At 59.7% G+C, this 26,255-nt stretch overlaps 1 protein-coding gene across 1 annotated transcript; it reads left to right on the top strand.

The window, feature by feature from the left end:
- The first annotated feature begins 2,363 nt into the window (after window positions 1-2,363).
- CRB2 (crumbs cell polarity complex component 2) lies at window positions 2,364-26,136 on the top strand. Its single transcript, XM_032478390.1, is given in 15 exon segments — window positions 2,364-2,440; window positions 2,733-2,852; window positions 9,416-9,739; window positions 12,087-12,282; window positions 12,378-12,495; window positions 12,497-12,518; window positions 12,996-13,181; window positions 13,365-13,478; window positions 16,279-17,151; window positions 17,239-17,747; window positions 18,301-18,466; window positions 19,187-19,970; window positions 20,816-20,932; window positions 21,590-21,707; window positions 23,657-26,136. Coding segments are annotated over 14 exon segments (3,852 nt in total). The 5' UTR covers window positions 2,364-2,440; window positions 2,733-2,752; the 3' UTR covers window positions 23,882-26,136.
- Window positions 26,137-26,255: the final 119 nt, after the last annotated feature.

Genomic DNA, 26,255 nt, shown 5'->3' on the forward strand with positions numbered 1-26,255 from the left:
AGATCAACAAAACGTAGCCTAAGGGCACAGAGCAGAATCAGGATTCAAACCAAGGGTGATGCTGATGCCAAAGCAGAAGCTGCCCAACCACGAAGCTTTACTGCCACGTCTCCCTCCGGTTTGTGCGTGCCAGCCCCAGTACTGGGTGCTCTTGACCAGGGAGCAGGCAGCAAATAATTGAGTTGAGCGGAGCGCAGTTAGTCAACCTAGAGTCAGGGGTTCCAGGAGGGGAAAGGGGTGGTGCCAGGCAGACCCCAGCTCAAATCCTACCCCTGCACTGATTAGCTGTGGGACCCTGAGCGGCCAGTCTCATCTCTCTGATCCTCAGTTTCCTCATCCGTAAAAATGGGTCAATGCTGACCTTGCAGTGCGGTTGCTTGGCGGGGGGGGGGGGGGGAGGGGAGGGTGTGGGGGGGGGTGGGTACAAGGAGATTATGTTGGTTTCCTTTCCCCTTCCTCACACCTACCCCCAGGTCGGGAGGGTGGGGGAAGCGGACAATTCTGAGGGACCATCTTCTCAGAGGCACTGGCCCACTCTTACAGTCTTTTCTCCAGATCCGGACCAGGAGGTGCGTTAGGATGGTCGGCCCTGTGTCCTGTCTCCGGTGCCTCCCGGGCACCCTCCTTCCGGCTCTCACGGGCTCCCTCTGCCGGTGCTGTTTAGTCCCGCATCCGTCTCTCAACGTCCTCGTCCACGCGCCCCACAGGACACTCCCGGTTCCGACCACAAGGTGGCGCATAGCGGCTTCAGGGCCGGGCTGGAGGGGCAGGACTGGGAAAGGGGCCCTTCTGACCTCGGAGCTCATTGTAAAAGCGTGGGTGTTTGTGTCTGTGTATCCAAAGACCCATGGGCCTGTGGGAACCTCGTGGTCCTCCTGTTCCCTGCCTGGATCTCTGAGAAGCAGAATAAAGAGAGGTGCTGCTGAAGCTCATTATCACCCCTATTTTACAGATGACAAAACTGAGGCCCAGAAAAGGAAGTCACACGCTGAGATCCCTTCCTAATCAGTGATTGAGCTGGGCTCAAACCCGGATCTATTCAGCTGGCTAGCCTGCGCTTTTCCAAACAGAGTGGAGAGGGGCCTACCACATGGAGGGGCGGGGGTCTGGGTTGGAGTTGGGGAGGGGAGGTTTGGGGGGGTGGGAAGGGGGAATTCCTGGTGTCTGTGAGAGGCAGGGAATTAAAGGTGATTTGGGAGTGTGGGGTCCTCCAGAAACCAAGGAACAACTACCACTCCAGAGAGAACAAGACTGGAGGGTGGAGATGGGACAGGGATGTGGGTAAGGGGTCCACCCAGGCCTCCGGTTCCCTCTCCGAGTACCTCCCCATCGTAGGAGAAGCAGCGGAGCCACCCGCTGCCCATGCCCTGTGTGACGCCGCTCCTCTCTTCCCAGGACTTCACGGACCATCGCCTGTCCCTCTAGTGCGGCCTGGAGCTCCACCAGTTACCCTGGTCTGTCTCTCCAGACTGTGCCCTCCTGGTGTCAGGGATACACCCAGAGCCCAGCAAAGGGCCTAGGTGGCCTGAGGCCATGGTCAGTGAGTTGAGCCAAACAGGGATGAGTTGGCATGGACCAGTTGCTCATTTCAGGAAGTCCTTTCAGCAAGGGGATTTTCCTTTCACTGGAGCTGAGGCTGGTGAAGAATGGGCTGTTTTTTTCTTTTATTTGTTTGTTTGTTTTTTATGTTTTAGTGCCTTTGAGATGACCCAGATTTCTGGGTCCAGGTTACCACACAAGAACTTCTCCCCTCCATCCAAACAACATTCCTGTCTCCAGCCTGGAGCAAGCAAACATCAAGTGCAGCAGGAGACTGCAAGGTTAGACAACAGAAGGACTTCCCAGCAGGGCAGAGGGAAAGCTTGCTGCTTAGAAGAGCTGCCGTACAGTAGAATGGGCTGCTTGGATTGCAGCGAGGTTTCTGGAGTTGTAAACAGCAAAGGTGGACGATCCAGGCCAAAGGGGAGAAAAAGAAAAGACTCAGTTTGGCTGGTGAGGGGGTGGTGAGGGTGGAGGGAGTCGAGGGGGTGGCTTATCCTAAGGGCCGAGGTGGGAGGAGCTGTGTGTGGCAGTGTGGGGCCCAAGGGAGTGAAAGAGGAGGGGTGGGACCGAGGGATATTGAGAAGGAAGAGCTTCCAGGAGCTGGTGTTGGGTTGAATGTGGGGCTTGGTGGGGGGTGGGGGGGTTCCTTCTCAGGTGGGCAGCACTGGGACGGGCAGGCTGAGAGGAACAAACTGAGTGGGCGGGGCGGGGGCTTCCAGCAGAGAGGAGGTCTGGAAGGGGAGCTCAGGTCGGCGGGGATAGGGAGGCGCCAGCCGAGAGAAGATGGGGGAGGGGGGCAGCAGGGTGGGACTTGGGAGTAGCTGGCATCATCTGGCGGGAAGAACAGCCTCTCAGAACAGAAACTTCTCTGAGGAGGCTGAGGCAGCAGGACGTAGAGGTGGGAGGAAGGGGGGAGCAGGTCAGGAGGGAGAGAGGGGTGGGCACGAGACAAGGTCAGACCCACAGGGGCTCCTGAGGCCTCATCTGGGGTCTGGAGCCCTGGGGCTCGGGGAGACGGGGTGGGTCAGACCCCTCCTCTAGAACCACGCTCAAGGTGGAGCGGGGGCGAGGGCGGGGTGGGGGAGGAGGCGGGCAGGGGAGGAGGGCGGGGCCGGGCCTCTGTCCACAGCATTAGTGCTGGTTGGAGGGAGAGGGGGGTGTGGAGCCAGCCAGGCCGCCTGTTCCCACAGCCGCTGAGCAGGGCGCTGCCATGGCGCTGGCCAGGCCTGGGACCCAGGACCCGGGGCCCCCGGCCCCTCTCCTGCTGCTGCTAGTGCCGCTCTGGGCCCCTGCCCTCGCCCACCCTGCCGGTGAGTTGGGGCCCAAGCCTTGGGGGGCCTGGGACTGGGTCTGTCCCCAAAGCAGACACCCCAGGCCCTGGGGCCGTCCATGTGGGTGCCGGGACTGACTGTGGGGTGCAGAGGGGTGCCTGCCGTGGGCCACTGGAGCTGGTACTGTCGAGGAGGACTTCGTGGGGGGAACGGTGGCCGGCTGTGGTCTGGGCAACGAGTGGGTTGTGTGTGTCTTGGGAGAGATGCTGTACCCTGTAAGGGAGGGCTCCTGGGGCTGGGGTGTTCTGGCTTGTGAGGCCCAAGTCTGGGGGCTCTGATGTGACTTGTGTGCAGGTTATGGGGTGCAGGTTGTGGGTGCGTTTAAGTTGTGAGGTGGGACAGCTGTCCCGCACAAGCCGGGAGTTATGTCTGAGGCTCCCCGGGTGTGGTGAGCTGTATCCCTGTGCAGTTCTGGCCTGTAAGTTATCAAGTGGGTTGAACTGTGTCTTTGCTCTTGACCTGGGGACATGGAGTGGGGGCAGCAGACCCCAGACCAGTGGACTGGGGAGGGGGGAAGAGGGAAGGAGACCCAGGGATGCTGGGAGTCTGCCTGTATCCCCTCTATTTGTGTGTTAGCCCTGCCTGCACCGGGGGCTGGGGGTGCTCTGGGGTCCCTGGGGGGGTGGCTGGGCACTTGGGAACATGCGTGTCTACTGCTGCCCCTCTCTGTCCTTCCCAGACCAAGCCAAAAGGGCTTCCTGAAGCCAGACGCTGTTCGCTAAGAGGTTTATGCTTTTGTCCAAGGGTATTTGTGTGCACACAGGTCTGGAATTCTTCCTGGGGGGTCCGGGGACGCTTTGTCTTGGTCACTATAGCTACGGGGCCAGACTGGGAAGTCTAGAGCAGGCGGGTGGCCTGGGCTCTGCCTCAGAGTCCCAGGGTGCGGGGCCAACGCCCCCCAGGACCCTACCTGGGGCCTTCCTGCGGCCTCTCACTGCCCGGCTCACAAAACCTTCGTCTCCTCTCTGCAGGGACCTTGGGGAGGACGAGGGCCCCATTTTGCAGGGGAGGAAACCGAGGCTCAGGGAGGGATGGGGGTTTTGCCCTGAGGCAAATCTGAGAGGAGTTGGTGGCCTGCTCTCTGCACAAGGGGCATGCAGTCCTGGTGTGTGGACCTAGTGTCTGTCCCCTACCCTACAATGCATGTACACACACATGTGTGTGCACACACACATCACACAAATGCACAACGCACCCGCCCACACAAATCGCACATGTGCATGTACCACATACACATGCAGCCCTGCACACTCGTGTGGCACACACATGGCACACACCAACATGTGAACTGGTGTCCACAGGCACGTGGAGTCCTACCATGCATGCACTCGTGCACACACACCTACATGTACTGACCGGCGTCTGCACACGTGTATGCACTTATACTCAAATGTACATTCGAGTGACCCTTGGGCAGAGTGAACACAAAGTAGCCGGATGCTACAGAAGAGAACAGACACAGACAGACACACTCACCCAACGCAGCCCCGCTGGGATTCCCAGGGCGAGCCTTTCCCCCTGTGATTTCTGCTCAGGGAGCCCCTCCCTAGGGATCCATGAAAGCTGGGGTTGGGGCGCTGTGGGAAAGAGCATTTCTGGCTGCCGGGACCCAAGGCCTGGCTGCCAGGAAGAGCGGGGCCGGGGATTGTGTCACTGGAAAAGTAATCTCCATCCCAGAGGGGGTGGGGGTTCTGGATGCCCTGGGCCCATGGCTCTGCTGCCCACCCCAGCCGGGCCCTGCACGGGGCCCCTCCATCCTGGCCCGCTCTGCCACAAAGGCCCAGCTGGTTGCTAGGAGAGCGCTGAGCATCTTGGAGGACAATGGGGCACGTCGGGCTCTCCTGCCCCTCCCCACTCCCTGCACACCCAGGGAGCCAGGCTGACAAAGGGGCAGCGAGTCCAGTTCCCAAGTCTGGCCCCTCCTCCAGCCAGAGCTGGGTGGGAGCCTGAAGGACAGAGGCAGGGAGCGGGGAGCCACACACAAGCGCCCTAACGTCGGGGCTTGTTGCAGAGTCAGTGTTTGCCCCAAGTCCAGATTTGTTGACGAATAAATAATACCATCAGCCTCTACGTGGCAGGCTCTGTGCTACTGGACTAACAGGACTGAATTTAATTCTCACAACAGCCCCATGAGGTCGACTCCGATACCCCCAGTTTACACTTTAGGCCCAGAGAGGGTCACTAACTTGCAGCTGGGCCAGGATTTCACAGCCGCTTATGGGACTAGTCTGTGTAAAGTCACATCTCTTCTCTGTGCCTCTGTCTAAAGGGGGCAAGCCAGCTCACTCAGAGGGCTGCTGCAAGAATTTGACAAGAAAACGCAGTGGTTTTCCAACTTCGGTTTGGCACAGAGACCCCCGTTTCAAAGGAAATTTTAGACAGAAGCCAGAGGCCTGCTGGTCGTTTAGTTAAAAGTGGCCCGTTTGGGTGGCAAGCCCGGAGCCCCACCTGCTCTGTCTCACCCCTGTTCCAGGAAGTGCCTCTGTGCCCCGCCATTCTAAGACCCTAGTCTGGAAACACTGGGACGCGCCCATGCCCAGCAAAGGGCAGGCAGCGCACCTGTGACAGGGATTGCTGTGATTACCAACATGATGCCCTTTAACCTCAGGTGATACGCATTTTTGTAAAAGACTGTTCCAAACTCTCCTGCCTTGTTAGAGTAATTCAGCCCTTTCCCCACGGCCCTGTCTCAGGTGGCCGCACCATTGTCCGGTCCTACCCCTGGGGCTCAGCGCTATCAGATGAACAGTGTTTCTCCCTCTACCAGAGGCCCAGCTTATGAGATCTGGGGTGGCTTCCTGGACATTTTCTCTTTTTTGCCTTGTCAGGATGAGAAGCATCACAAAACCCGTCCTCAGTAAACACTCCCCATCAGGCACTGGCAGTCATCATGAGGCCCGTTATAAATGCATGTAAAGTAGGATTTCCTAAGCACCGAGCGAGGCCTGAGGCCTGAGTCCCCGTGGGATCGCAAGCGTCTGGGTTCTGGGTAGACAGGGAGGACTGCCCGTTCTGTCCGGGCCGATACTGGAACCTCCACTCTCGGACAAGCAGTCAGAGACCCTTTCAGTGCCTGGGTGAGGCGGGGCTGGAATGCCCTAAAATGACGATACGTGGCTGGCCAGTTAGAGTTTGCAGAGTGGGAATTTCACATGCACTGGGAGGTGTGGACTTCTCTGAAGTCTGGAAACGATCTGCTTCATAGCTTTTTGAGGGATGACCCTAGGCAAGTTTATCAACCTCTCTGAGTTAGAAAACGCTTAGTTTTCTTAACGGCACCCACCTTTTCCAGTTTGAATCAAATGCAATAATGTGATTAAAAAAAAGACACAAGATGTGCAGCACAGCCCGGAGCACACAGTACTCACTCACTAAATGGTTGCTGTTTTTAGAATCTTGTCCTTTCCATCAAGAAGATTCCCTTCCCAGAGGTGGGTTCCGGGCCTTCCTGGGGCAGGGCAGCAGGTCCAAGGGGAGGGGCAGGTGTCGGCTAATCCTTCCCCTGCCAGGTCGTCCCAGGCAGCCTGAGGGGTCAGAAGGGATTTGCAAAGATAAGCACAGGCCCCTCATCACCCCGGCAACAGGCCACGCCCCTCTAGCCTGGCCCGGAAGGGCCCCTCCTCCTTCCCACCATCCTCACCTCTCCTGCCTTCAGCCCTGGGCTAGCCTGGCCTTCTGGGCTCATTCCTGGGAGACAGAGAGCCCAGGGTCTGCACTAGTCCCCAGTCTCAACGTGCACAGGAATCCTGAGAGATCACATTGCAATGCAGATTCTGGGCCCCAGGCCCAACGGTTCTAGATCTCTGGGCCTGGAATGGGGGCAGGAATCCATATTTTTAATACAGGTCCTGGGGGTGATTCTGGAACCACGCCCCGACCCCCATCCCTGGCATGGAGGCTCTGGAGCAGTGAGACTTGGGTCTGAATTCCAGCCCCTCTGGAGACTGTGAAATCGCCTCATCTCTGAGCCTTACTCTCCTCAAGTGTGAAAAAGGAATAATAGGCACTCCCGGCCTCCTAGGGTAGATGTGAAGATGGAGCCACAGGAGAGGTGGCTGGCCCTCACCTGAGGGTTTTGGGTGCCACCGCATAGATCCTGGGACAGACCGCTCCCTCCTGCTCTGCCTGCAGGAACTCCTTCCTCTTGGGGCCAGACTCTGGCTCCTGGGGCCCCAACACCTGGGGTCACGGCCCACCTGCCCCCACGGTGATGAAGCACCTTCCCCTGTCCCCGCAGGCGCTGTCTCCCCAGCCTGCTCCTAAGTGGAGGGCTCTGAATAGGGGATCAAGGCTCCGGATTGGGGTAGGGTCCCTGGCGTCACACAGATGAGGAGTGACAGTGTGTCAGGATTAAAAGAAGGGCCTGTCAGGATTAAAAGAAGGGCACAGGACCCAAATCAAAGGCCCTTCACAGCGGGAGCTGTGATAACTGAGCTCCTCCTGGACTGTGTGTGCTGGGCCCAGGGGCCTCGAACACAGTGTGCCAGGGATTTCATTCACGTCCCCTCAGTGGCTCCTCATGACACCCCCAAGGTGGGCACTGTTTGCAGCCCAGATACTAGCCGGGTCTGATGCCCAAAGCTGTGTCCTTTCCTAAGAGAGCCTGATCCATCACCCTCATCAGACCACCTTCCACTCCATCAGACCATCTTCCACCTCCAACAGACCACCTTTCCACCCCCATCAGACCACCTTTCCACCTCCATCAGACCATCTTTCCACCCCCATCAGACCACCTTCCACCTCATCAGACCACCTTCCACCCCATCAGACCATCTAGTCCTGGGAAACTGGGCTGTATACTGATCAGACCCTGGCTCAGGGTGGGGAAAAGAAAGACAAGCTGCCTGGAAGGCCCTCATGTCCTCACCTGTAGGACCAGGCTTGGAGGAGGGGAACTGTGGGCAGAGTTGGTCTGTGGACCCCAGGCTTGGAGGAGGGGAACTGTGGGCAGAGTGGGTCTGTGGACCCCCCTAGAAGGTTGTCTTGGCCTCACAGTGTTTCAGACCTCATGCCCCCCTTGCCACATGCCTGGCCCTGGGTGGGTGCTTGCCCCCCACCCCTCCTGGTGGGAATCTTGGGAGAATGAGCCCATGTGGGGCTGTACCAGGTGCTTTGGGAGCTGGGGGGTGGGGCCAACAGCTGGGTTCTTTCCCTGGGTCCCTTGGTCAGTAACTCTGTCTCCCTGTCCCTGATCCTGCTTGGCCCTGGCTGGCAAGGGTGGGGGCTGGCCAGTGGACAGCCCTGCCTGGTGGAATGTGGATGACGCCTGAGAGGCTGCTGAGCCTTATCTTGGGGTCTTCACCGGGTGGGGGAGGGGAGGCGCAGGGCTTGAAGCTGTTCTGGGGCCTGGTTAGTGTCTGGATGACAACCTGGGTGGGGGAGGGGCACCTCTTAGGTTGGGGGGTGTGCCTCCTTCTTGCAGGCGGCCCCCCTCCCCCATCACTTACTGAGCTCCTACCATGAGTGGGCACTTGACTGCTGTCCCTGAGGCTTCCCATCCTTCCACATCCTATGAGGCATGTGCTGTTATCATTCCCCATTCAAACTGGGGAACAGAGGCTCAGTAGGAGAAATGACTTGCCTAAGGTCTCGTAGCTAGTTGGCTGAGCTGGGATTTGAACCCAAGGCTGTTTGACTTCAAAGCTTCAAGATTCCTACACCGGCATGACACTGACATGCTCTTAGGAAGGGAGGGAGGGAAGTGGGCTCCAGATCAGGAGGTGACCCTCTCACAGAGGGAGCTCTGCCTCGTGGAGACATCGTAGTCAGAGCCAGGAGTTAGTTCAATCAGCAGGTCTCAATACCTGCCCTGTACTCTGTGACCCTGGCCAGTCTGGCCGCTTGCATTTGCTGATGGCGGATACAGTGAGGGCCAGGGATCCTCTGAGAAGTTCCCAGGCCAGCAGGGTGGGGAGGGGAGGAGGGGTGTGGAGAGAGGCCTTTGAAGTCCTCCATCTCCAGTTTCACGCAGGGATGGAGTTACTAGACCCTCAGCAGGAGCTGTGGAGTGAGCAGTGGGAGGAGCCCCTTCCTGGGAGGCAGCAGCCTGGGGACCCCCTCCCTAGGTGGGGTTGAAATGCACGATCAGACCCTGAAGGATGACCCAGCACTAACTTGCTGTCTGACCCCCGGCAAGAATCTTCACTTTCTCTCTTGAGCCTGGACCTGCTCTCTTGTAAAACGGGCATGACAGTGCCTGCCTCCAATGGGCACTGCAGGGATGCGCTGAGACAGTGGAGCACAAAGCTCACAGGGTTAGTGGGTGTCTGCTCACTACTCCTGCCCGGGGAGCCAGGCCTCCCGGGTCCTACTTCTCTGCTACAGAGGAGCTCCTGAAATCACTCCCAGCTCCAGGTGGAGACGTATGCAGCCTGCTGGGACCTGGTTTGTGGACCCCGGCCCTCCCTCCATCTTCCAGAGTATGGATGGACGCCTGCTGCTCTCAGACTCTGGGATCTGGGGATGGGCCTGGGTGTGGGGAGGGGACTATCCTGGCAGCCCCTGCCCACCCTGCCCCAGCCAGTTTCCTCTCTCTACAGGAACGGTACCTTCGGAGACCCCGGGTGCCTGTGCCTCAGACCCATGCGCTCCAGGGACCGAGTGCCAGGCTATGGAGCACGGTGGCTACACCTGTGGGCCCTTGGAGCCTGGGGGCTGTGCCAACCAGCCCTGCCACCACGGCGCTCTGTGTGTGCCCCAGGGTCCAGATCCCAACGGCTTCCGCTGCTACTGCGTGCCCGGATTCCAGGGCCCACGGTGTGAGCTGGACATCGATGAGTGTGCATCCCGGCCCTGCCTCCATGGGGCCACCTGCCGCAACCTAGCCGATCGCTACGAGTGCCACTGTCCCCTTGGCTATGCAGGTAATGGCCTTGGCTGCCCCCGAAGGCGTGTGCGACGTTGACCCCATTAGTGGCTCAGAGTTGTTAAATCATGAATGCAACTTTGACCTTAGCGTAGAGACAGCCCCAAACACCCTGGCAGCTCTCGGGTATAGACACTCTTGGTCTTGCTGTGGAATTGATGCTTCTCAGGCTAAGCTGGCAGCTCTGGATGAGACTGTGAGTGTGGGAGCGCTGGCACAGTGCCTGGCACAGAATGGGCACTGGAAAATGTTATCTCAGTCCCCTCTAGGGTTCAGTTTGGTGCTGGGAGGGGAGACACCCCTCAGGCATCTCTGGGACTAGAGTGCAGATATGCCTGGTTTGGCTGTAATGAGGACACGTCTGGACAGTATTTCTAGCATCTGCTCATGTGCAGACCTGTCAGGCTGCAGCATAGATACTGGTGGCTCAGCCACTGGTTCTAGAGTGTGAACAGCCCTGGTATGGTTCAGGTTGTAATGTGGACCCCCTTCCCTGTGGGTAGCCCCCACAACTCCAGCATAGAGAGACTGGTGGTCTTGCTTGAACTGTAATGTAGATGTACCCCTAGGGATCTCTCTGGTCCTGAGGGGGACAGTTCCCTCCTCCAGAGTATGGCCCTATCCCAGTCCCATTCATTCTCCAAGGCAAGAGCATCCTGGAGTAAGTGCCTAAAAGGCAGGAAGGAGGGCGCAACTGGGGACAGGTCTCGGAGACTAGGTCTAGGGCAGTTGGGAGCCTGCAGTGCAGAAACTCCAGGTTCTAGTCAATCTTGAATTCAGATGACTCTCTCTGAGGACACAGGGCATTTTAAGGTCACCTCAGAGTAAGGGGTACAGACTAGGGGGCTGGGCTCCAAGAGAGGGGGCATATGGTGGAAAGACAGATCTTGACACATAGATGAAAATGAACTTGGAAATGGGTTCCGTGTGCCCTTCTCATCATTTGAGAGTCCAGGTGTCTGGATATCCTAGTTGTGTGTGTGAAGGTCACATAAAGGGCCTGTGTCTGCCAGTATCCATGGGTGTCTGGGCTGGCTGAATACATTTGTGGGAAACAAATGTGTGTGTGGTGCCAGCAGATGTGTGTGCGCCTGGATGTGTGGTGCTTGGACGCTTTGGGTAACGCTTTCTGGGTGAGTTGTGGATGTGAGTCGGGGCAGTGTCTGCTGTGATTCATTTCCTCCTCCTTCTGTTCTGAGCCAGGTGGGGGAGGCTGGGATTCCAGGCAGCCTGGGCCTGGCTCCCCCTGGCACAAAGGGTGGGAGGAGGGCTGGGTCACAGGAAGGAGGGGGCAGTGTTTTGTGCTCACTGAGCCGGTGAGGGGAGAAGGTTCCAGCTGGAGCCAGCTGGGTCCCTGGCCCCCCATGACCAATCCTACTTAGGGGGAAGAGGCAGGGCCACTGGAGTGTACAGTGACATGTGCGTTCCACGATGAATTCAGACAGTACATTTCCAAACTCTGAGATCCTCTATCTCCCTCTATCTCCACAGCCACTCCCCAAAGGGCCTCCCAACCGTCTTGGTTTTGTCCAGGACTGAGGGGGTTCCCAGGACACAGGACTCAGTTTTAAAAGCAAGACAGTGGAGGGAAAACCTGAAGGAGTTGGGTACCCTGCTCCAGCATCTCTCACCGGGGTACATCCCTCCTCCCTAGGGTCCCTCCTTACATCCTCTGCAAAGACTCAGTAGAGCGAGCCTTCTGAAATATAGGGAGGACCAGGTGTAACTCAGCTACTGTTTTAAAACTTATAGGATAAGCCCAAATCGTGTCACTGAGCCCCCAAGGACTGATAGCTCCCACCCCTGCCCCACCTCCTCGGCTCTCCCTTTCGCTCCTGACCCTCCAAGTGCCTCTGCCCTGGGGCATCATGCCCCTGCCCCAAGCAGGTCTTGACCAGTAGTGTCTCTGGAATAAAACTGCTTGCACAGCCCCCTATCTAGTCGAGCGAATGCCCCCTCATCCTTTAAAAGGCTCTTCTTCCAAGGAGCCTTTCCTAACTCCCAATTCCCCAGGCCAAGACCCTGGCTCTTGCTTTCACACAATCCAGCACGTTTCCATTGTTGAGCTAATTAACATTAAAACTCAGTCCTCATTTATGTAGTAATGACCTAATCCCCGTCTCCTGAACTAGACTGCCGTGAGCTCACGGGTGCTGGGATGTGCGTGTTGTTTCCACCCCATTGCGATTGCTGGCGCAAGAAACACCTGCTCTTGATGAACAGTCCAACGGATTGTCTCTGGATCCTGACGCTCCACTGCTGGAGCAGGTGTCGGGTCAGCTTGGCTTGGCCTCTTTCGCGCTCTCTGGGCGTCCATCTGTCTGTCTGTCTCGGGCCCTATCCAGGCGTGACCTGCGAGGCGGAGGTGGACGAGTGCGCCTCGGCGCCCTGCCAGCACGGAGGCTCGTGCCTGGACGGCGTGGGCTCCTACCGCTGCGTGTGCGCGCCGGGCTACGGGGGCGCCCGCTGCCAGCTGGACCTGGACGAGTGCCACAGCCAGCCGTGCGCGCACGGGGGCGTGTGCCACGACCTGGTCAACGGGTAAGCGGGCGGCCGGTGCCCTCAGGCGGGGTTTCGCGAGGCGACAGCTGGGTGCTGGAGGGTCGGACGCGCGCTCAACTCCAGCCTTCCTTCAGGTTCCGGTGCGACTGCGCGGATACGGGCTATGAGGGTGCGCGTTGCGAGCAGGAGGTGCTGGAGTGCGCGTCAGCGCCTTGCGCGCACAACGCGTCCTGCCTCGAGGGCCTCGGGAGCCTTCCGCTGCCTCTGCTGGCCAGGTGTGTGTACCCGTGCGCATGCGCGAGGCGCATGCGCGCTCCCCGGTGCGGGGGCGACGGCTGACCCGGCGGGCCTGGGGCGACGAGTGGGTGGGGCGGGGCGTTGTGCGCCTGTGCGCACGCAAGGTCCGTGAAGTAAGCGAAGTGTGTACATACGACCTCGGTTTCCTGATCTGCAAAATAGGGCTAATCACAGCACCTGCTCGCGTGCTGTTTGTTGTGAGGAGAGTAAAGGTGCAACTTGGCACAGGGCCCTGCACGTGCGAAGCGCCCGGTAATACTAGTAATAATAGTAACATGATGTTGTTGAAGGCTGCCTGGGTCATTCCTACACGCCTCAGTGTGTCCCTCCCTCAGAATATCCTTGACCATATTCTGCTCTGTTGTCCCAGCCTGGCCCTGGGCTGGCCTTAGAGGGGCGAGGAGTGCTGCTCAGTGACCCCATGTGACCCGATGCCCACGTGCGTGTGCCCGCAGGCTACAGCGGTGAGCGGTGCGAGGTGGATGAGGACGAGTGTGCAGCGGGCCCCTGCCAGAACGGGGGCCAGTGCCTGCAGCGCTCCGACCCCACCCTCTACGGGGGCATTCAGGCCACCTTTCCAGGTGCCTTCAGCTTCCGCCATGCTGCTGGCTTCCTGTGCCGCTGCCCTCCGGGCTTTGAGGGTAAGCCTCCTCACCCCCTTCCAGGGAAGCAGGTCTGTAGTGTCCAGATGCGAGGGAGAGATACTGCGGCTGGGTTCAAGCACCTCTCTCCGGACCTCAGTCTCCCTACCTGTAAAATAGGCCCTTCCAGTTCCAGTCTGGCTCTGAGGGAGCAGGTGGGAACCACAGCTGGGCTTCTTGCAGGGAACGACTGCGGCGTGGACGTGGACGAGTGTGCCTCACGGCCATGCTTCAGTGGAGGCCTCTGCCAGGACCTGCCCAATGGCTTCCAGTGCCACTGTCCGGAGGGCTATGCAGGTGCCTGGGTGGGGTGGGCACTGGGGCAGGGCAAGGTCAGAGTTGGTGGGCCTGGGGTGAGAAGGTTCCTCCTGGCTATGTGGAGGCTGGGCCAATGAGGAACAAGGACATCAGGGAGGAGGTGGGTGTGGTGGCCAGGTAACAGGTGAGAGGGCTGAGGTGGGAGTGGAGAGCAAATATCTTGGAATGGAGGCTGAGAAATATTTACGAGGGACACTCTGTAGGTCCTGAGTGTTATTCCAGGTGTGAGTGGGAGGTGTCAGGGATGCCGAATGGGTTTCTGGACTAGCGAGGTTGAGTGGAGGATGGTGAGTTCAGCCTTGTCCATACTGAGTCTGAGTGTCCGTGGAGCGCCCACAAGGAGGAGCCTGTGTGGGGACTGGTGATTCCAGATCAGTGGCCCAGGAGAGGGGCCTGAGATTGGGGGTCAGGAGTGTAATCCTGGCAATCAGGGTCATGGGCAGCCAAGGCTGTCCAGGAGAAAGTGTGGAGTGACGGGCAAAGAGGGCCCTAGACACCTGACATGGAAGGGCTGGGCGGAGGGTAAGGGGCCGGCAGGGAGGACTGGGCAGCTGGGCCCGGACAGTGGAGGTAAAAGCTGTTTTTGTGTGGTGGGGGGCATCAGGGAAAGTGGGAGGCAGTGTCTGGAGAAGGATGAGCTTGACCTCCGGGGAGCTGGGGCCTGTTAGGCAGGCAGTGGGTGTGCAGAAAGCCTCTTTGTGCCTTGGGTCCAGCAGATGCACAGACACCCAGGCATCCTTCCCCACAGGACATTGATGAGCCCGAGGAACTCCTCACACACTCACTGAGTGTCCCTGCCCCCTCTGGAATGCCTGTGTCACTTCCCCCACACCCGCCCACATTCCTGCTCGGGCAGGCGGCCTCCTCCCCCTGGCACAGGTCCTGGGCACAGGCTCCTCTGCCCAGGGGAAGGAGGTGGTGGTCGCCACTGTCCTTTCCACCCTCACCTGCCCAGAGATGCTGAGGCTCAGCATCCCACTCCTGGGTGGCCAACAGCCCTGGGCACCCTGGGAGTCCATCTGCTGCCCCCATGGGCTGAGTTTCCCTGAGTCCTGCCCCAGAAGCGGTGGCATCGTGGGTGCCAGGCACACAGTGTGCCCACCACAGCAGGCCCTGCCTCTGAAGAATGTTCTTGCATTGCTTTCCTCCTCACCATGGCCTGAGGGATGGGGTTCTAAACCCCCATCTTACAGATGAAGTGACAGAGGCTCTAGAGAGGGAGGGTCACCCCCCCCCCCAACACGGGCTCACCCATGTCAGCGGGAGCCCAGCTCCTCTCCAAGCTGAGCTCAGCTGCTGGGTGACAGGGAGGTCAGACCTCTGAGGTCAGGGACGGGATGGGGAGCCCTGGCTGTGGGGCTGGGCTCCTGGCCACTGTCCACCCCATCCTCCCTTTGGGTTGTGCTGGGTGTGGGGGAGGCCAGTGCCTGGCATTCCTGAGCTGGCTCCGAAGGAGGCGGCCGGGCCTGGCAGGGAGCTGTTCTCCCCAGCCTCAGTACCTGCCGGCCACTCTCAGCCCATCTGTGGGGAAATGCAATGGGGCTGCGGGCTCTGTGGACCTTCCTGGGGGTGTTGTGGCTCCTGGCAGGTATGCAGGGCTGAGGCTTCAGGCAAGGGCAGGTGGGGCTGGCTGTCCCCAGGAGGAGGCTGTGGTGTTTGTGGGCTGACCAGGGCCAGGATTCAAATCCTGGTGGCTTCTCTGGGCTCAGGTTCCTCTGGCTGGGGTCTGGGGCAGGGCTGTCCTTGGTGGTTTTGTGGAGGCTCTGGCTGAGCTGGGGTTGGGCTGTGGCCTCTTGACCCAAGCTGGGGCCAGAGCACCTGGCATGGGAGCTCCTGGGGGGAGGGGGAGGTGGTCCTTTCACAGCCAGTGTGGGGGTCCTAGGGCAGAGGAACGGGGGGCTAGAGCGAGGGGCTACTCGAGTGCCACAGATGCATACACCCACCCCCACTCCCTCCATTTCATCACTTGATCTACAAAGGCCATGCCAGGTCCGTGGCTGGGCACCAAGGGCATACCCAGGCTCCTGGAGGAATCTCAGCTGAGAGAACAGATACTTTCAGTACAGTGTTCTGAGGAGCTGTGCCTGGGAGTGGGCACGGAGTTGGGAGTGACATAGTAGCTTGGAGTTGGGAGTCAGAGAAAGCCTCCTGGGGGACTGGCTGTTTGAATTTGGGCTTTGCAGGATGAGTAGAAGTTTGAAAGGCAAGGTAAGCGAGGCATTCCAAGCAGTGTGAGCAAAGCCCCATAGGCAGGACTTTCCAGGAAATGCTTGGAGGAACAGGCAGTTCAAGGTTTGTAGGGAGCAGAGTTGAAATTTGAACCCCTGGTAGGACCTAGGCTGTGAGGGATCTCGAATGCCAGGGTGAGTGATTGGACCTTTAGCAGCAGAGAAACCTGGCTAGGTGATGCTTTAGAAATATGGCTACTGGTAGAATGGATGTTGGAGGGGTTTCTAAAGGCTGGCAAACCAGGGGACAGTTTCTGTGTGGCTCAGAAAGCTGGTGAGGCAGGAAAGGTGAGGTGGGAGGAAAGGGGGATTGGAGAGTGTCTTGGGGATTGTATCCACTGGGCCTGGAGGCTCACCAGATACACTAAAGAAAGGAGTATCTGGGATTCCAGCCTCCAGGGACTTCAGGGGACCGTGAGAAATCCTTTGTGAATTGGGAACAGGTTTGGTTGATAGCTACCGAGATCCCTGTCCTCAGAGGCAGGTAGGCTCTGGGTCCAGACTGTGGTTCTGGCCTTGGGTGCTGACACTTGGGCTGCTCTCTCCTGAAGGCCTGACATGTCAGGAAGAAGTGGACGAATGCCTGTCGGAGCCCTGCCTCCATGGTGGGACCTGTGAAGACACGGTGGGGGGCTACATCTGCTGGTGCCCAGAGGCCTGGGGTGGGCATGACTGCTCTGTGCAGCTCTCTGGCTGTCAGGGCCACACTTGCCCACTGGCTGCCACCTGCATCCCCACCTTTGAGTCAGGGGTCCACAGTTACGTCTGCCGCTGCCCACCTGGTACCCATGGACCTTTTTGTGGCCAGAATACCACCTTCTCTGTGGTGGCTGGGAACCCTGTGCAGGCTTCAGTGCCAGCTGGTGGCTCCCTGGGTCTGGCATTGAGGTTTCGTACCACAATACCTGCTGGTGTCTTGGCCACTCGCTCTGACAGTCGGGACAGCTTGGAGCTGGCACTGGTGGGGGCCACGCTTCATGCCACACTCTGGAGCCACGGCAACAATGTGCTCGTCCTGAGGCTGCTGGACCTGCCGCTAAATGATGGCCACTGGCACCGAGTGGAGGTGATGCTCCGCCTTGGGGTCCTGGAGCTGCGGCTCTGGCACGAGGGCTGCCCTGCCCACCTCTGTGTGGCCTCCAGTCCTGTGGCCCTGCCTCCTACGGCATTCCCGGGCCCGACGCCTGCTGGGTTCTGCTCCAGCCAGCTGGGTGGTGCGGCCTTTGCAGGCTGCCTCCAGGACGTGCACGTGGATGGGCACCTCCTGCTGCCTGAGGATCTCGGCGAGAACGTCCTCCTGGGCTGCGGGCGCCGGGAGCAGTGTCAGCCTCTGCCCTGTGCCCACGGAGGAGTATGCGTGGACTTGTGGACGCACTTCCACTGTGACTGCCCCCGGCCCTATAGTGGTCCCACATGCGCTGATGGTGAGGAACGAGCCAGGTGGGCCCCAGGGCAGGGGCTACCTTCCCCCAGCCCGCAGGCCTTATGCCTGGCACCCTTTCTCCCTGCAGAGGTTCCTGCTGCCACATTTGGCTTGGGGGGCACCCTGAGCTCAGCCTCTTTCTTGCTTGACGAGCCGCCAGGCCCCAACCTCACCGTGTCCTTCCTCCTCCGCACTCGGGAACCTGCCGGCCTTTTGCTCCAACTTGCCAACGACTCAGCAGCTGGCCTGACAGTGTTCCTGAGCGAGGGCCAGATCCGGGCTGAGGTGCTGGATGGTCCTGCTCTGGTGCTCCCTGGACGCTGGGATGACGGCCTCCGCCACCTGGTGACGCTCAGCTTCGGGACTGACCAGCTGCAGGGCTTGGGGCAGCAGGTGCTAGTGGGTGGGAGGCTCCTCCCAGCCGATGCCCAGCCCTGGGGTGGGCCCTTCCGAGGCTGCATCCAGGACCTGAGACTCAACGGCCTCCACCTCCCCTTCTTTCGGCCGCTGCTGGGGAACTCAAGCCAGCCCAGTGGGCTGGGCAGCAGGCAGTCCTGGAACCTCACCATGGGCTGTGTCTCCGAGGACATGTGCAGTGTGAGTGCCAGAGGAAGGGAGTGGGTCCTTTTTCCAGGATTCACCCTATGTCACTGGGCATTAGCATATCCTTCTACTGGTCTGGTCAGCACCAGGAGGTGAAGCACCTGCCCAAGGTCCAGTGCTGGAGAGAGACAGAGTAGGGTTCACATTCATCTCCTCTCTGGCCAGCTGTTCCTGTCCTCTGGTAGTCCCCACACCTCCCCTCTCAGTCTTTGTCTGAGAGAAGACATCCTGACCCAAGCTTTTCTATAGGAGTTGCTTGGGGGACAGACACCCAGGTTCATGAACAGAGCACCAGCCCTGGAATTGGAATAGCTTGGGTGTGAACTCTGGCTCCTCTATTTACTGGCTAGGTGACTTAGACAAGTGGTTTCTCCTAAGCCTCAGTTTCTTCATCTTTAAAATGGGGATGCTGGTACCTTTTCTATTTGTTTGTGAGGAGGTAATGTATCTGTAGTAGGTGCTCAATGAAGAACCACTTCAGGGATGGTTATGGCGGGGCGATGTTAGCCCCAGGCCTGAGCCAGTCCCTCCCCTGATTCTCCTGCAGCCTGATCCTTGTCTCAATGGTGGGACTTGCCTTGTCACCTGGAATGACTTCCACTGCACCTGCCCTGCCAACTTCACAGGGCCTACGTGTGGCCAGCAGCTGTGGTGTCCTGGCCGGCCCTGTCTCCCACCTGCCACCTGTGAGGAGGTCCCTGATGGCTTTGTCTGTGAGTACATGCCCTGGGCAGCCCACATGCTGGGTGCTGGACATCTAAGCTGGGTTAGACCCCACTCCTACTCTCAGGGCTCAGAGACAGTGGACCAGGATGCCAGCAGCCCTAGCCCAGGACAGGCTTCCTGGAGGAGGATCTTCGAGCACCTGCTAGGTTTTCAAAGCCAAATAAGACTCTACCTGGTATAGGGAAGGACATTTCAGGAAAAGGGGCAAAACATATGCAAAGGCTCTGAGGTTTATAAGAACTAAAATACAAGTGCAGGTTTGCTAGGGGTCTTGAATGCTAGGCCAGGCAGCTTGAGACTATCAGGGACAGTGGGGAGCCATGGGAGGGCCACCAGGAGAAGGCCGTGATTAGCATTTTAACAAGATGACTGCAGTGAAGAGTGAGCCTCAGTGATGACACAGCAACTTCAACGAGGAGGGAAGGGGGCAGATTTTTCTAGGGGTTATTATTGCCCGATCTGTGACCTGGAGGGCAGGTTGGGTGCAGTATGATAGGGTAGGTCTCCCCAGCCTGCAGCTGATTCTCTGAAGGTAGGGAGTTATGAGGTGGGGCAACAGTTCCTGGGATTAGATGATAGGTAGGTGTATGTGCCCCCGCCCCCTTCTCGAGATGGCGGGAGGGTGGGGGCGGCAGACGCCGTCATCCCAGTGCTTGGGCTGGGCGTGGGTGCCGACAGCCGTCCACCGACGCTCCCCTTCCCCGCAGGTGTGGCCGAGGCTACGTTCCGCGAGGGTCCCCCAGCCGAATTCAGCGGGCACAACGCCTCCGGGCGCGCGCTCAGTGGTCTCTCGTTGGCTTTCCGCACGCGCGACCCCGACGCCGGGCTGCTGCGCGCCACCGCGGGCGCTCCGGCAGCCGTCTGGCTGGCCGTGCGCAATGGCTCGCTGGCGGCAGGCGTGCGTAGCGGCCCCGGCCTGCCCGGCGCTATGCTGCCGGCGCCCGGGCCGCGCGTGGCCGACGGCACCTGGCACCGCGTGCGCCTGGCCATGGAGCGCCCGGCGGCCGCCGCGTCGCGCTGGCTGCTGTGGCTGGACGGCGCGGCGACGCCCGTGGCGCTGCGCGGCCTGGCCGGCGACCTGGACTTCCTGCGCGGCCCCGGCGCCGCGCGCATTCTGCTGGCCGAGAACTTCACTGGCTGCCTGGGCCGCGTGGCCCTCGGCGGCCTCCCGCTGCCCCTGGCGCGCCCGCGGCCCAGCGCGGCCCCCGGCTCCCGGGAGCCCTTCTCGGCCTGGCCCGGGGCGCCGGCCCCGCTCCTTGGCTGCCACGGCGCTCCCGTGTGTGTCCCCTCGCCCTGTCTACACGGCGGCGCCTGCCGCGACCTCTTCGACGCCTTCGCCTGCGCCTGCGGCCCGGACTGGGAGGGCCCCCGCTGCGAGGCCCGTGTCGACCCCTGTCGCTCGGCGCCCTGCGCCGGCGGCCGCTGCCACCCACACCCCGACGGCCGCTTCGAGTGCCGCTGCCCGCCTGGCTTCGAGGACTCGCGCTGCAGGTGCGCCGCGCCTGGGTCTGGGAGGCTCGAGGGCGGGGGTGGGGGGTGGGTTCCGGGACAGGGGTGGGGACAGGAGGGGGAGGCCCCTGGGGACGGTAGGTGGGGCAGACTTGTTCAGGAGCCTGGCTGCGGATGCCTTGGTTCCTTGAGCCAGCCATGTCCCTTCTCTGAGCCACCAAGCTCTTATCTGTGACTTGGAAACAACAGTCCCCTAGAGTTGCCAGATAAAATACAGGACACCTGGGCAAATTTGACTTTGAGATAAACACGCTGTCGTCTGCGGGTGGGTGTGGGGTTGGGGAACCCAGAGCTAGTGTTGGAAGAAAACCTAGAGGCTTTCCTGCCGAGCTGCCCACCACTGATGCTCACCCCACTCAGTCCCGGGCGTCAGGGGCAGAGTGAGATGGCCGAGTCTTGGCCGCTTCCCTTGTTGAGTCTGGCTACGACTTACCCCTCCTTTGGAGCCAGGCTTATGGTGGGCTGACTGGCAGAGTTTGGACTCCCCCTCTCCCCCAAAGAATGTCAGGCCCAAGCTTTATGTCTAGGCACATGCTCTTGCCCCAGGAGAGTCCTTACATTTCACTAGCTCCTCAGAGAACTCTGAGCCTGGGGAGGTTTCAGCCGGGGCCTAGTGTACACCTTGTTGGGGGTGGGGCTGGAGCAGCAGAGTGGTGGCCCTGGCCCCACCCCTTCCACCTCAGACACCACTTCCATGACTGACAGCAGGGTCTCTAGGAGGTGGCCCTGAATTCCTTGGATGACAGTGCAGAGGTTGAGGTTGCCGGTTGTCACACAGAGCGTGGGGGTGGGCCAGGTCCTAGGGGTGCTCTGTGCTTTCTCCTCAGGTTGCCTGTCCCACCAGAGGAATGCAGCCTTAATATCACCTGCCTCAGTGGTGGCCCATGCGAGGGTGGGCCCCAGGGTGCCAACTGCAGCTGCCAGGAGAGCTTTGCTGGCCGGAGGTGGGCCTGGGGTCCAGGGGCCTGGGAAGTGGGCCTGGGATCCAGGGACCTAGGAGGTGGGCTGGTGAGTGTGGAGAGCTGGGAAGAGTGGGCCTCTGGATCCCCTCCCGCCAGGGCAGGTGACGGGAGGTGTGGATCCTTGCTCACCTTCTCAGCCTCACTGTTGTCACAGTGCCAGGCAGTCCACCTCTGTCACTTCAGCTCTTTCCTTGTGTCCTGCGGGCACCTCCTGGGAAGTAGTTGCCTGGTGGTGTTTCTTAGAGCCCCATGCTCAGCCCACCTGCATCAGGAACCCCCGAGGAGACTGCAGAAATGCAGGTTCTGGGCCCACTCTGCACAGATGGAGTCAGCATCTGCAGGGGGCTTCCTTTACACAGGCTCCCCTTTGTTTCTTTCTGTTGGAGTGCAAGTCATTCTCAGTCATGAATGCTGGGGTGAAGGCACGTAGTGGGTGATGGAAGTCACATTCAACTTCAATCACCTGGCAGGGCCCAGCCAGGCAGGGACAGTGCTGGGGACAGTGGATGAATGACCTTTGATGCCTGTGGGGGTAGGGGTGGGGTGGGGGAGGGTTTGAGGAGGTAAAGGAGCTGGGGGAACAGAGGCAGCACAGGAAGGAGCAGCTTTCTGAGTCCCACCATCCTCCCTGTCTTCCAGGTGTCAGATCCCCTGTGAAGCCAACCCTTGCTTGAATGGGGGCACCTGCCGGGCAGCTGGTGGGGTATATGAATGTGTCTGCAGTGCGAGGTTCTCAGGCCAGTTCTGCGAAGTGGTGGTGAGTGATGCCAGGAGGGGGCAGGTGCCCTGTTTTGGACTTGAGTGAGATGGTGTTGGAGGCCGGGTGTGTGTACAGCATCTGTGGAACTGTTCCTGAACCAACCCTGTCGTGGGTTGGGGAGGAGCAGAGAAAGGAGACTCAGGTTTCGCCCACGTCCCCCACAAAGGAGGTATTTTCACTCTAGGGAGAGCCTGGGGGTCCCCACCATCCCTCTGCAGACTGGCAGTGAAATAATTGGGCTCAACCAAGTCTGATCTGGGACCAAGACTCAGGGCCCACGGGGCCTTGGAATTCTGGGATTTGGGTAGGTGAATATAAGAGCCTGTAATCTCCAGCGGTTTTTGAGCCAGGATTCTAGAGTAGGAAGATCTGGGGAGCCCAGGATTCTGAGCCAGAGAAGGCTGGGCTGCTGTAAAGGCAGCCCCTGACCCTAGGGACGCTAAGCTGAGGAGGGGCCCAGATAGATGGGGGCTGGCAGGCAGCTTGAGCTTGAACCTCCTCTGGCCCCCCTCCCCACCAAGAGGTGGAGCAGACTCTGCAGGGCCAGCCAGAAGTTAGCCAGGAGTGGGCACTGGCAGGGGGGATGCCTGGGGAGGAGCCTTGATCTCCACAGGGTTCTGACAGCCCAGGTCATAAACCCAAAAATCCCCTCTGCTTCTGGGGAATGTTTCCTTTCAAGTTGAGCTTTACAGCCCCTGGCTCTCCACCCTCCCTCTTCCCAGGGAGGAAATGGCTTTATAGCTCCCCCAGAAGCACCCAGGGCTGGAGGCTGGGGAGGGGCTAGTCAGGGCTGGGATGAACTTTTCTCTGCAGTCTTGGGCACCTTCCTCAGGGCTGGAGGCTGAGACTTGGGGCCCAGGTCACAGTGGGCTGAGAGCTGTCATGGGATGGAGGGAGGGCTGTGAGTCCGAGACCCTGGGGCTGGACTCCTGGGAATCTATGGTTCTGGGGCTTCAGAGTTTGGGTAGGTAGAATCGTTGATGGAGGCATCCCAGGCATCTGTGATGAGACAGAGAGGCTTCCTGGGTCCCCCAGAGTCTGGTCTGAGTCTTTTGGGGGTAGGGGCCGACCCTGGTGGATTCTGAGCTTGCTGTCAGCCCCAGCTCATGCCTGGCACTGGCCCCCTGGCTGGGGGAGCCTCTCCTGCTACTGCCTGAGATACCTCCCACTTTGGGGTTGAACATGGTCTCTACAGACACCTAAAAAAACCAGACTGCCCTTCGGGATGGGGAGATATCAAGGCCCAGCATCTCAGATTGGATGAGTGTATTGTGGGGAGGGGGAGGCCGTGCAGGGAGGTGGGGTGGCGGGGCTGGGCACTGAGGCTCACCTTGGCCAGGTGAAGGAAGGGCCTTTGGCTGGAATTCAAGACTGAAGGATGGTGGTGTGAGCTTGGCATGGGCATGGCATGGCCTTGGGGGTGGATGGGGGAAGTGCCAGTCCTGGCTCGATACTCACTAGTCATGTGTCTGTGGGAATCTGGGCAAAGTCTCAATTTTCTCACCTAATATTTATCGAGGGCCTACTGTGCAGGGCTCTGCTCTGCATTTTGGGATCCATGAGTGAACCAAATAAACCAAAGATCCCTGTTCTCATGGGAGAAGGGGAGTATCCCCACTCCTGCTTCATCAGATCGTTGTAATGTTTCCATGAAATCCCAACAAGGTGCTGAGCTCGTTCCAGGCGTTCAGTAAACGTGTTTTCTCTCCTCCTAGCCAGGACCCCTTTGTAGTACAGGAACCCCCTTGCAGCGCTCTGATAGGTGGCTCCCTGGCACTTGCTTGCATACCCTTGGTGCCAGGTCCCTCACTACCTCCCGGGGAAGCCTGCGTCCAGCAATGCCTTTCTCTGAGCAAGTCCTTGTGCCTCCTTTTCTCCTCTCTGCTGAAGGGCGTGGGGGTCTCCGTGCCTTCATGACCTTAGGTGTCTTACTGTATCTCTTGCAGAAGGGGCTGCCACTGCCACTGCCGTTCCCGCTGCTGGAGGTGGCAGTGCCTGCTGCCTGTGCCTGCCTCCTCCTCCTCCTCTTGGGCCTCCTCTCAGGGATCTTGGCAGCCAGAAAGCGCCGCCAGTCAGAGGGCACCTACAGCCCGAGCCAGCAGGAGGTGGCTGGAGCCCGGCTGGAGATGGACAGTGTCCTCAAGGTGCCACCTGAGGAGAGACTCATCTAGGCCCACCTGTCTGCGGCTCCAGCACCCGTGAGGTCCTCAGTTCTACCTGGAGACCCAAGGAAGCTGCTTCTGGGGGCCTGCAGAGAGATGGCTTGCCTCTTCCGGGCCCTGGGGAGCTGCTGCAGGGCCCAGGAGACCTGCTGGGGAAGTGTCCCCTTTGCTGGGAGCCCCTGCCTCTGCCCCATCGTGGACTGAGGGGAAGGGGCGCACTCAGGGAAGTAGAGAGGGGCCTGGCGAGGTTGTGGACATTCTCCATCTCCCAGGTCTGGCCTTGGCAGGCACATGGCTCTGCAGGGAGGGGCACCCATGGGTACACATGATGTGTTCAGCCGTGTGCACACGCGCGCACATACCTGGGACTGTCAATCTGCAGATACCAGTGTGAGTGTTACAGACGGTGCTCAGTGGGCATGTCCACGTCTTTGTTGTGTGTGCATGTGACAGTGTAGTGGGTGCAGGTGGCCCCACAGAGGGGCAGCTGGGCTGTGGGGACAACTGTCCCAGCCTTGGGGCAGGGGCAGCCCAGAGCCCTGTGTTCTCCCAGAGGCCGGGCCACAGCTTGCCTGAGGACCAAAGCCCCAGCTCCCACAGCCTCTCCCACCTCCAGAGGCTGCCCCCATCCTGAGGCAGGTGAAATGGGGGCGGGGGCAGGGGTAGGAGAGGGAAGGGGCATTAGCCAGAGTCTGCATGGGCTCCTGGCTCCCAGAGCAAATGCTCTTGCAGGCAGATCTATGTCCACCCTATGCTGGAACACAGACTGACAGGAGCCATCCGGGTGTCTGGGCCCGTGCAGCCTTCCTCCTCTGGACCTGCCTGTATAGATGGGGAAAGAGCCCCCACCTACCTCACAGGGCTGGCGTGAGGATCTGCGTGGACGACAACGGGGATGGACTCTGGAGGTCGTTAAAGTCATTCTGCTGTGAGGGGCTGCCGGGTCATCCTGCTAGGTGTTGGGAAGGGAGAGGGGCGCTCGAGGGAAGGGGCCTCCCCGAGGGGCACCACGAGGCCAAAAGTGATGAGGATGGAGGAGCAGCCCTGCCAGCCCACCTGTGGTTCTCCAGCTCCTCCAGCGGCGCCAGCACTCTCCTCTCCAGGCTGCCTGGTGAGGCCACTCCTTCTCCTGCAGACCAGTCACCTCCCTAAGGTGACCTTTGGGAGGATTCAAGGAGAGGACTGGCAGGAAGCCCTCAGGGTTGTTTGCTGAGGCAGGTGCACTGCCACTGTGTCGCGGCTGGCCCTGCGGACAGAAGGGGAGGAACTGGCCACTTCACTCCCAGCCCCTTCCCTGGTGATGCCGTCACACTGCTGGGATCTCTGATCCCTGAAGGGCACCCGCCTGAGGGCCTGGCCTCTGAGCGCGGCACAGAGACCTTCTGTCCCTGACCTGGAGATGTGTCCTTTGGTCTTTCCCATTTCCCAGGCCAGTGCCCCCTATGCCAAGGCCAGGAGACCCTTTTCCACTTCTAGATTGGAGGCTGACTTTACCTAGCTCCCCCTGGGGTCTCAGCCAGCTTCCAGGGGTGCAGGAGGCAAATCTGAGGTGGAGCCACGTGGTGATGGAGGGCCAGGGAAGGGGTAGGGGGCTGAAACGGGGGGGGCGGGGTCAGCTGAGGCTGGGATGGGAAGAGCCCTGAACCCTAGGTTAAGGGGCTTGCTTGGTCCTTATCCTGTAGGAGGTGGGACCACCTTCCCCCCAACTTTCTCCATGACAGCTGGGGAAGGGGGAGGAAGTCATCTGGTATCAACGGCTTAGCCACAGTCAGTGCCTTGGTTAGTCAGGGATTTCGCAAACCTGTGTTCTTGCAGGTACCTAAGAAAAGACATTATGTGGAACCCCAATGTATAAAAGCTGGGCTGTTCTTTTTTGAGGAGCCCTAAGCTGTCTTCCCCTCTTGTTCCTAAGGATTCTGGGTACCTGTCATTTTCAAGCGCAGCCCAGGGAGGGGGATGTGGCCAACTAATAGGCAGATGGGGGGGTTGGGTGCTTACTCTGGGTTCTTGGTCCAGGTCTCCCTCCCCAACGCAGCCAACAGATGGCAGGTTCCGAGGCTCTGCCCTTGCTAATGAAAGGTCTGTGTGGGCGAAGTTTCAGGTGTCTCCTTGAACTTCTTTCCTGGAGTCTGAGAGCCTTCAGCATCACCGGTGACCTGCAGCCCTGCTCCATGGACCTGGCAGGCCTGTGCATGCCTGTGACCAGCCTACCTCCAGCCCTGCTTGTGAGGGGAAGGGGCTGAGCTGGGCTCACGGTTCCAAATGGTAACAGGTTTGGGAGTGGGCCAGGGGTCAAATCCCTGACTGCTCTAAGCCCCGCAGCCTCTACCCCTACAAAAGGGTATGCTAAAGATGCCTGAGGCCACCCCTTCCCCCAGAGCTT

This window comes from Camelus ferus, chromosome 4, assembly GCF_009834535.1.
Source record: "Camelus ferus isolate YT-003-E chromosome 4, BCGSAC_Cfer_1.0, whole genome shotgun sequence".
Lineage (NCBI taxonomy): Eukaryota > Metazoa > Chordata > Mammalia > Artiodactyla > Camelidae > Camelus > Camelus ferus.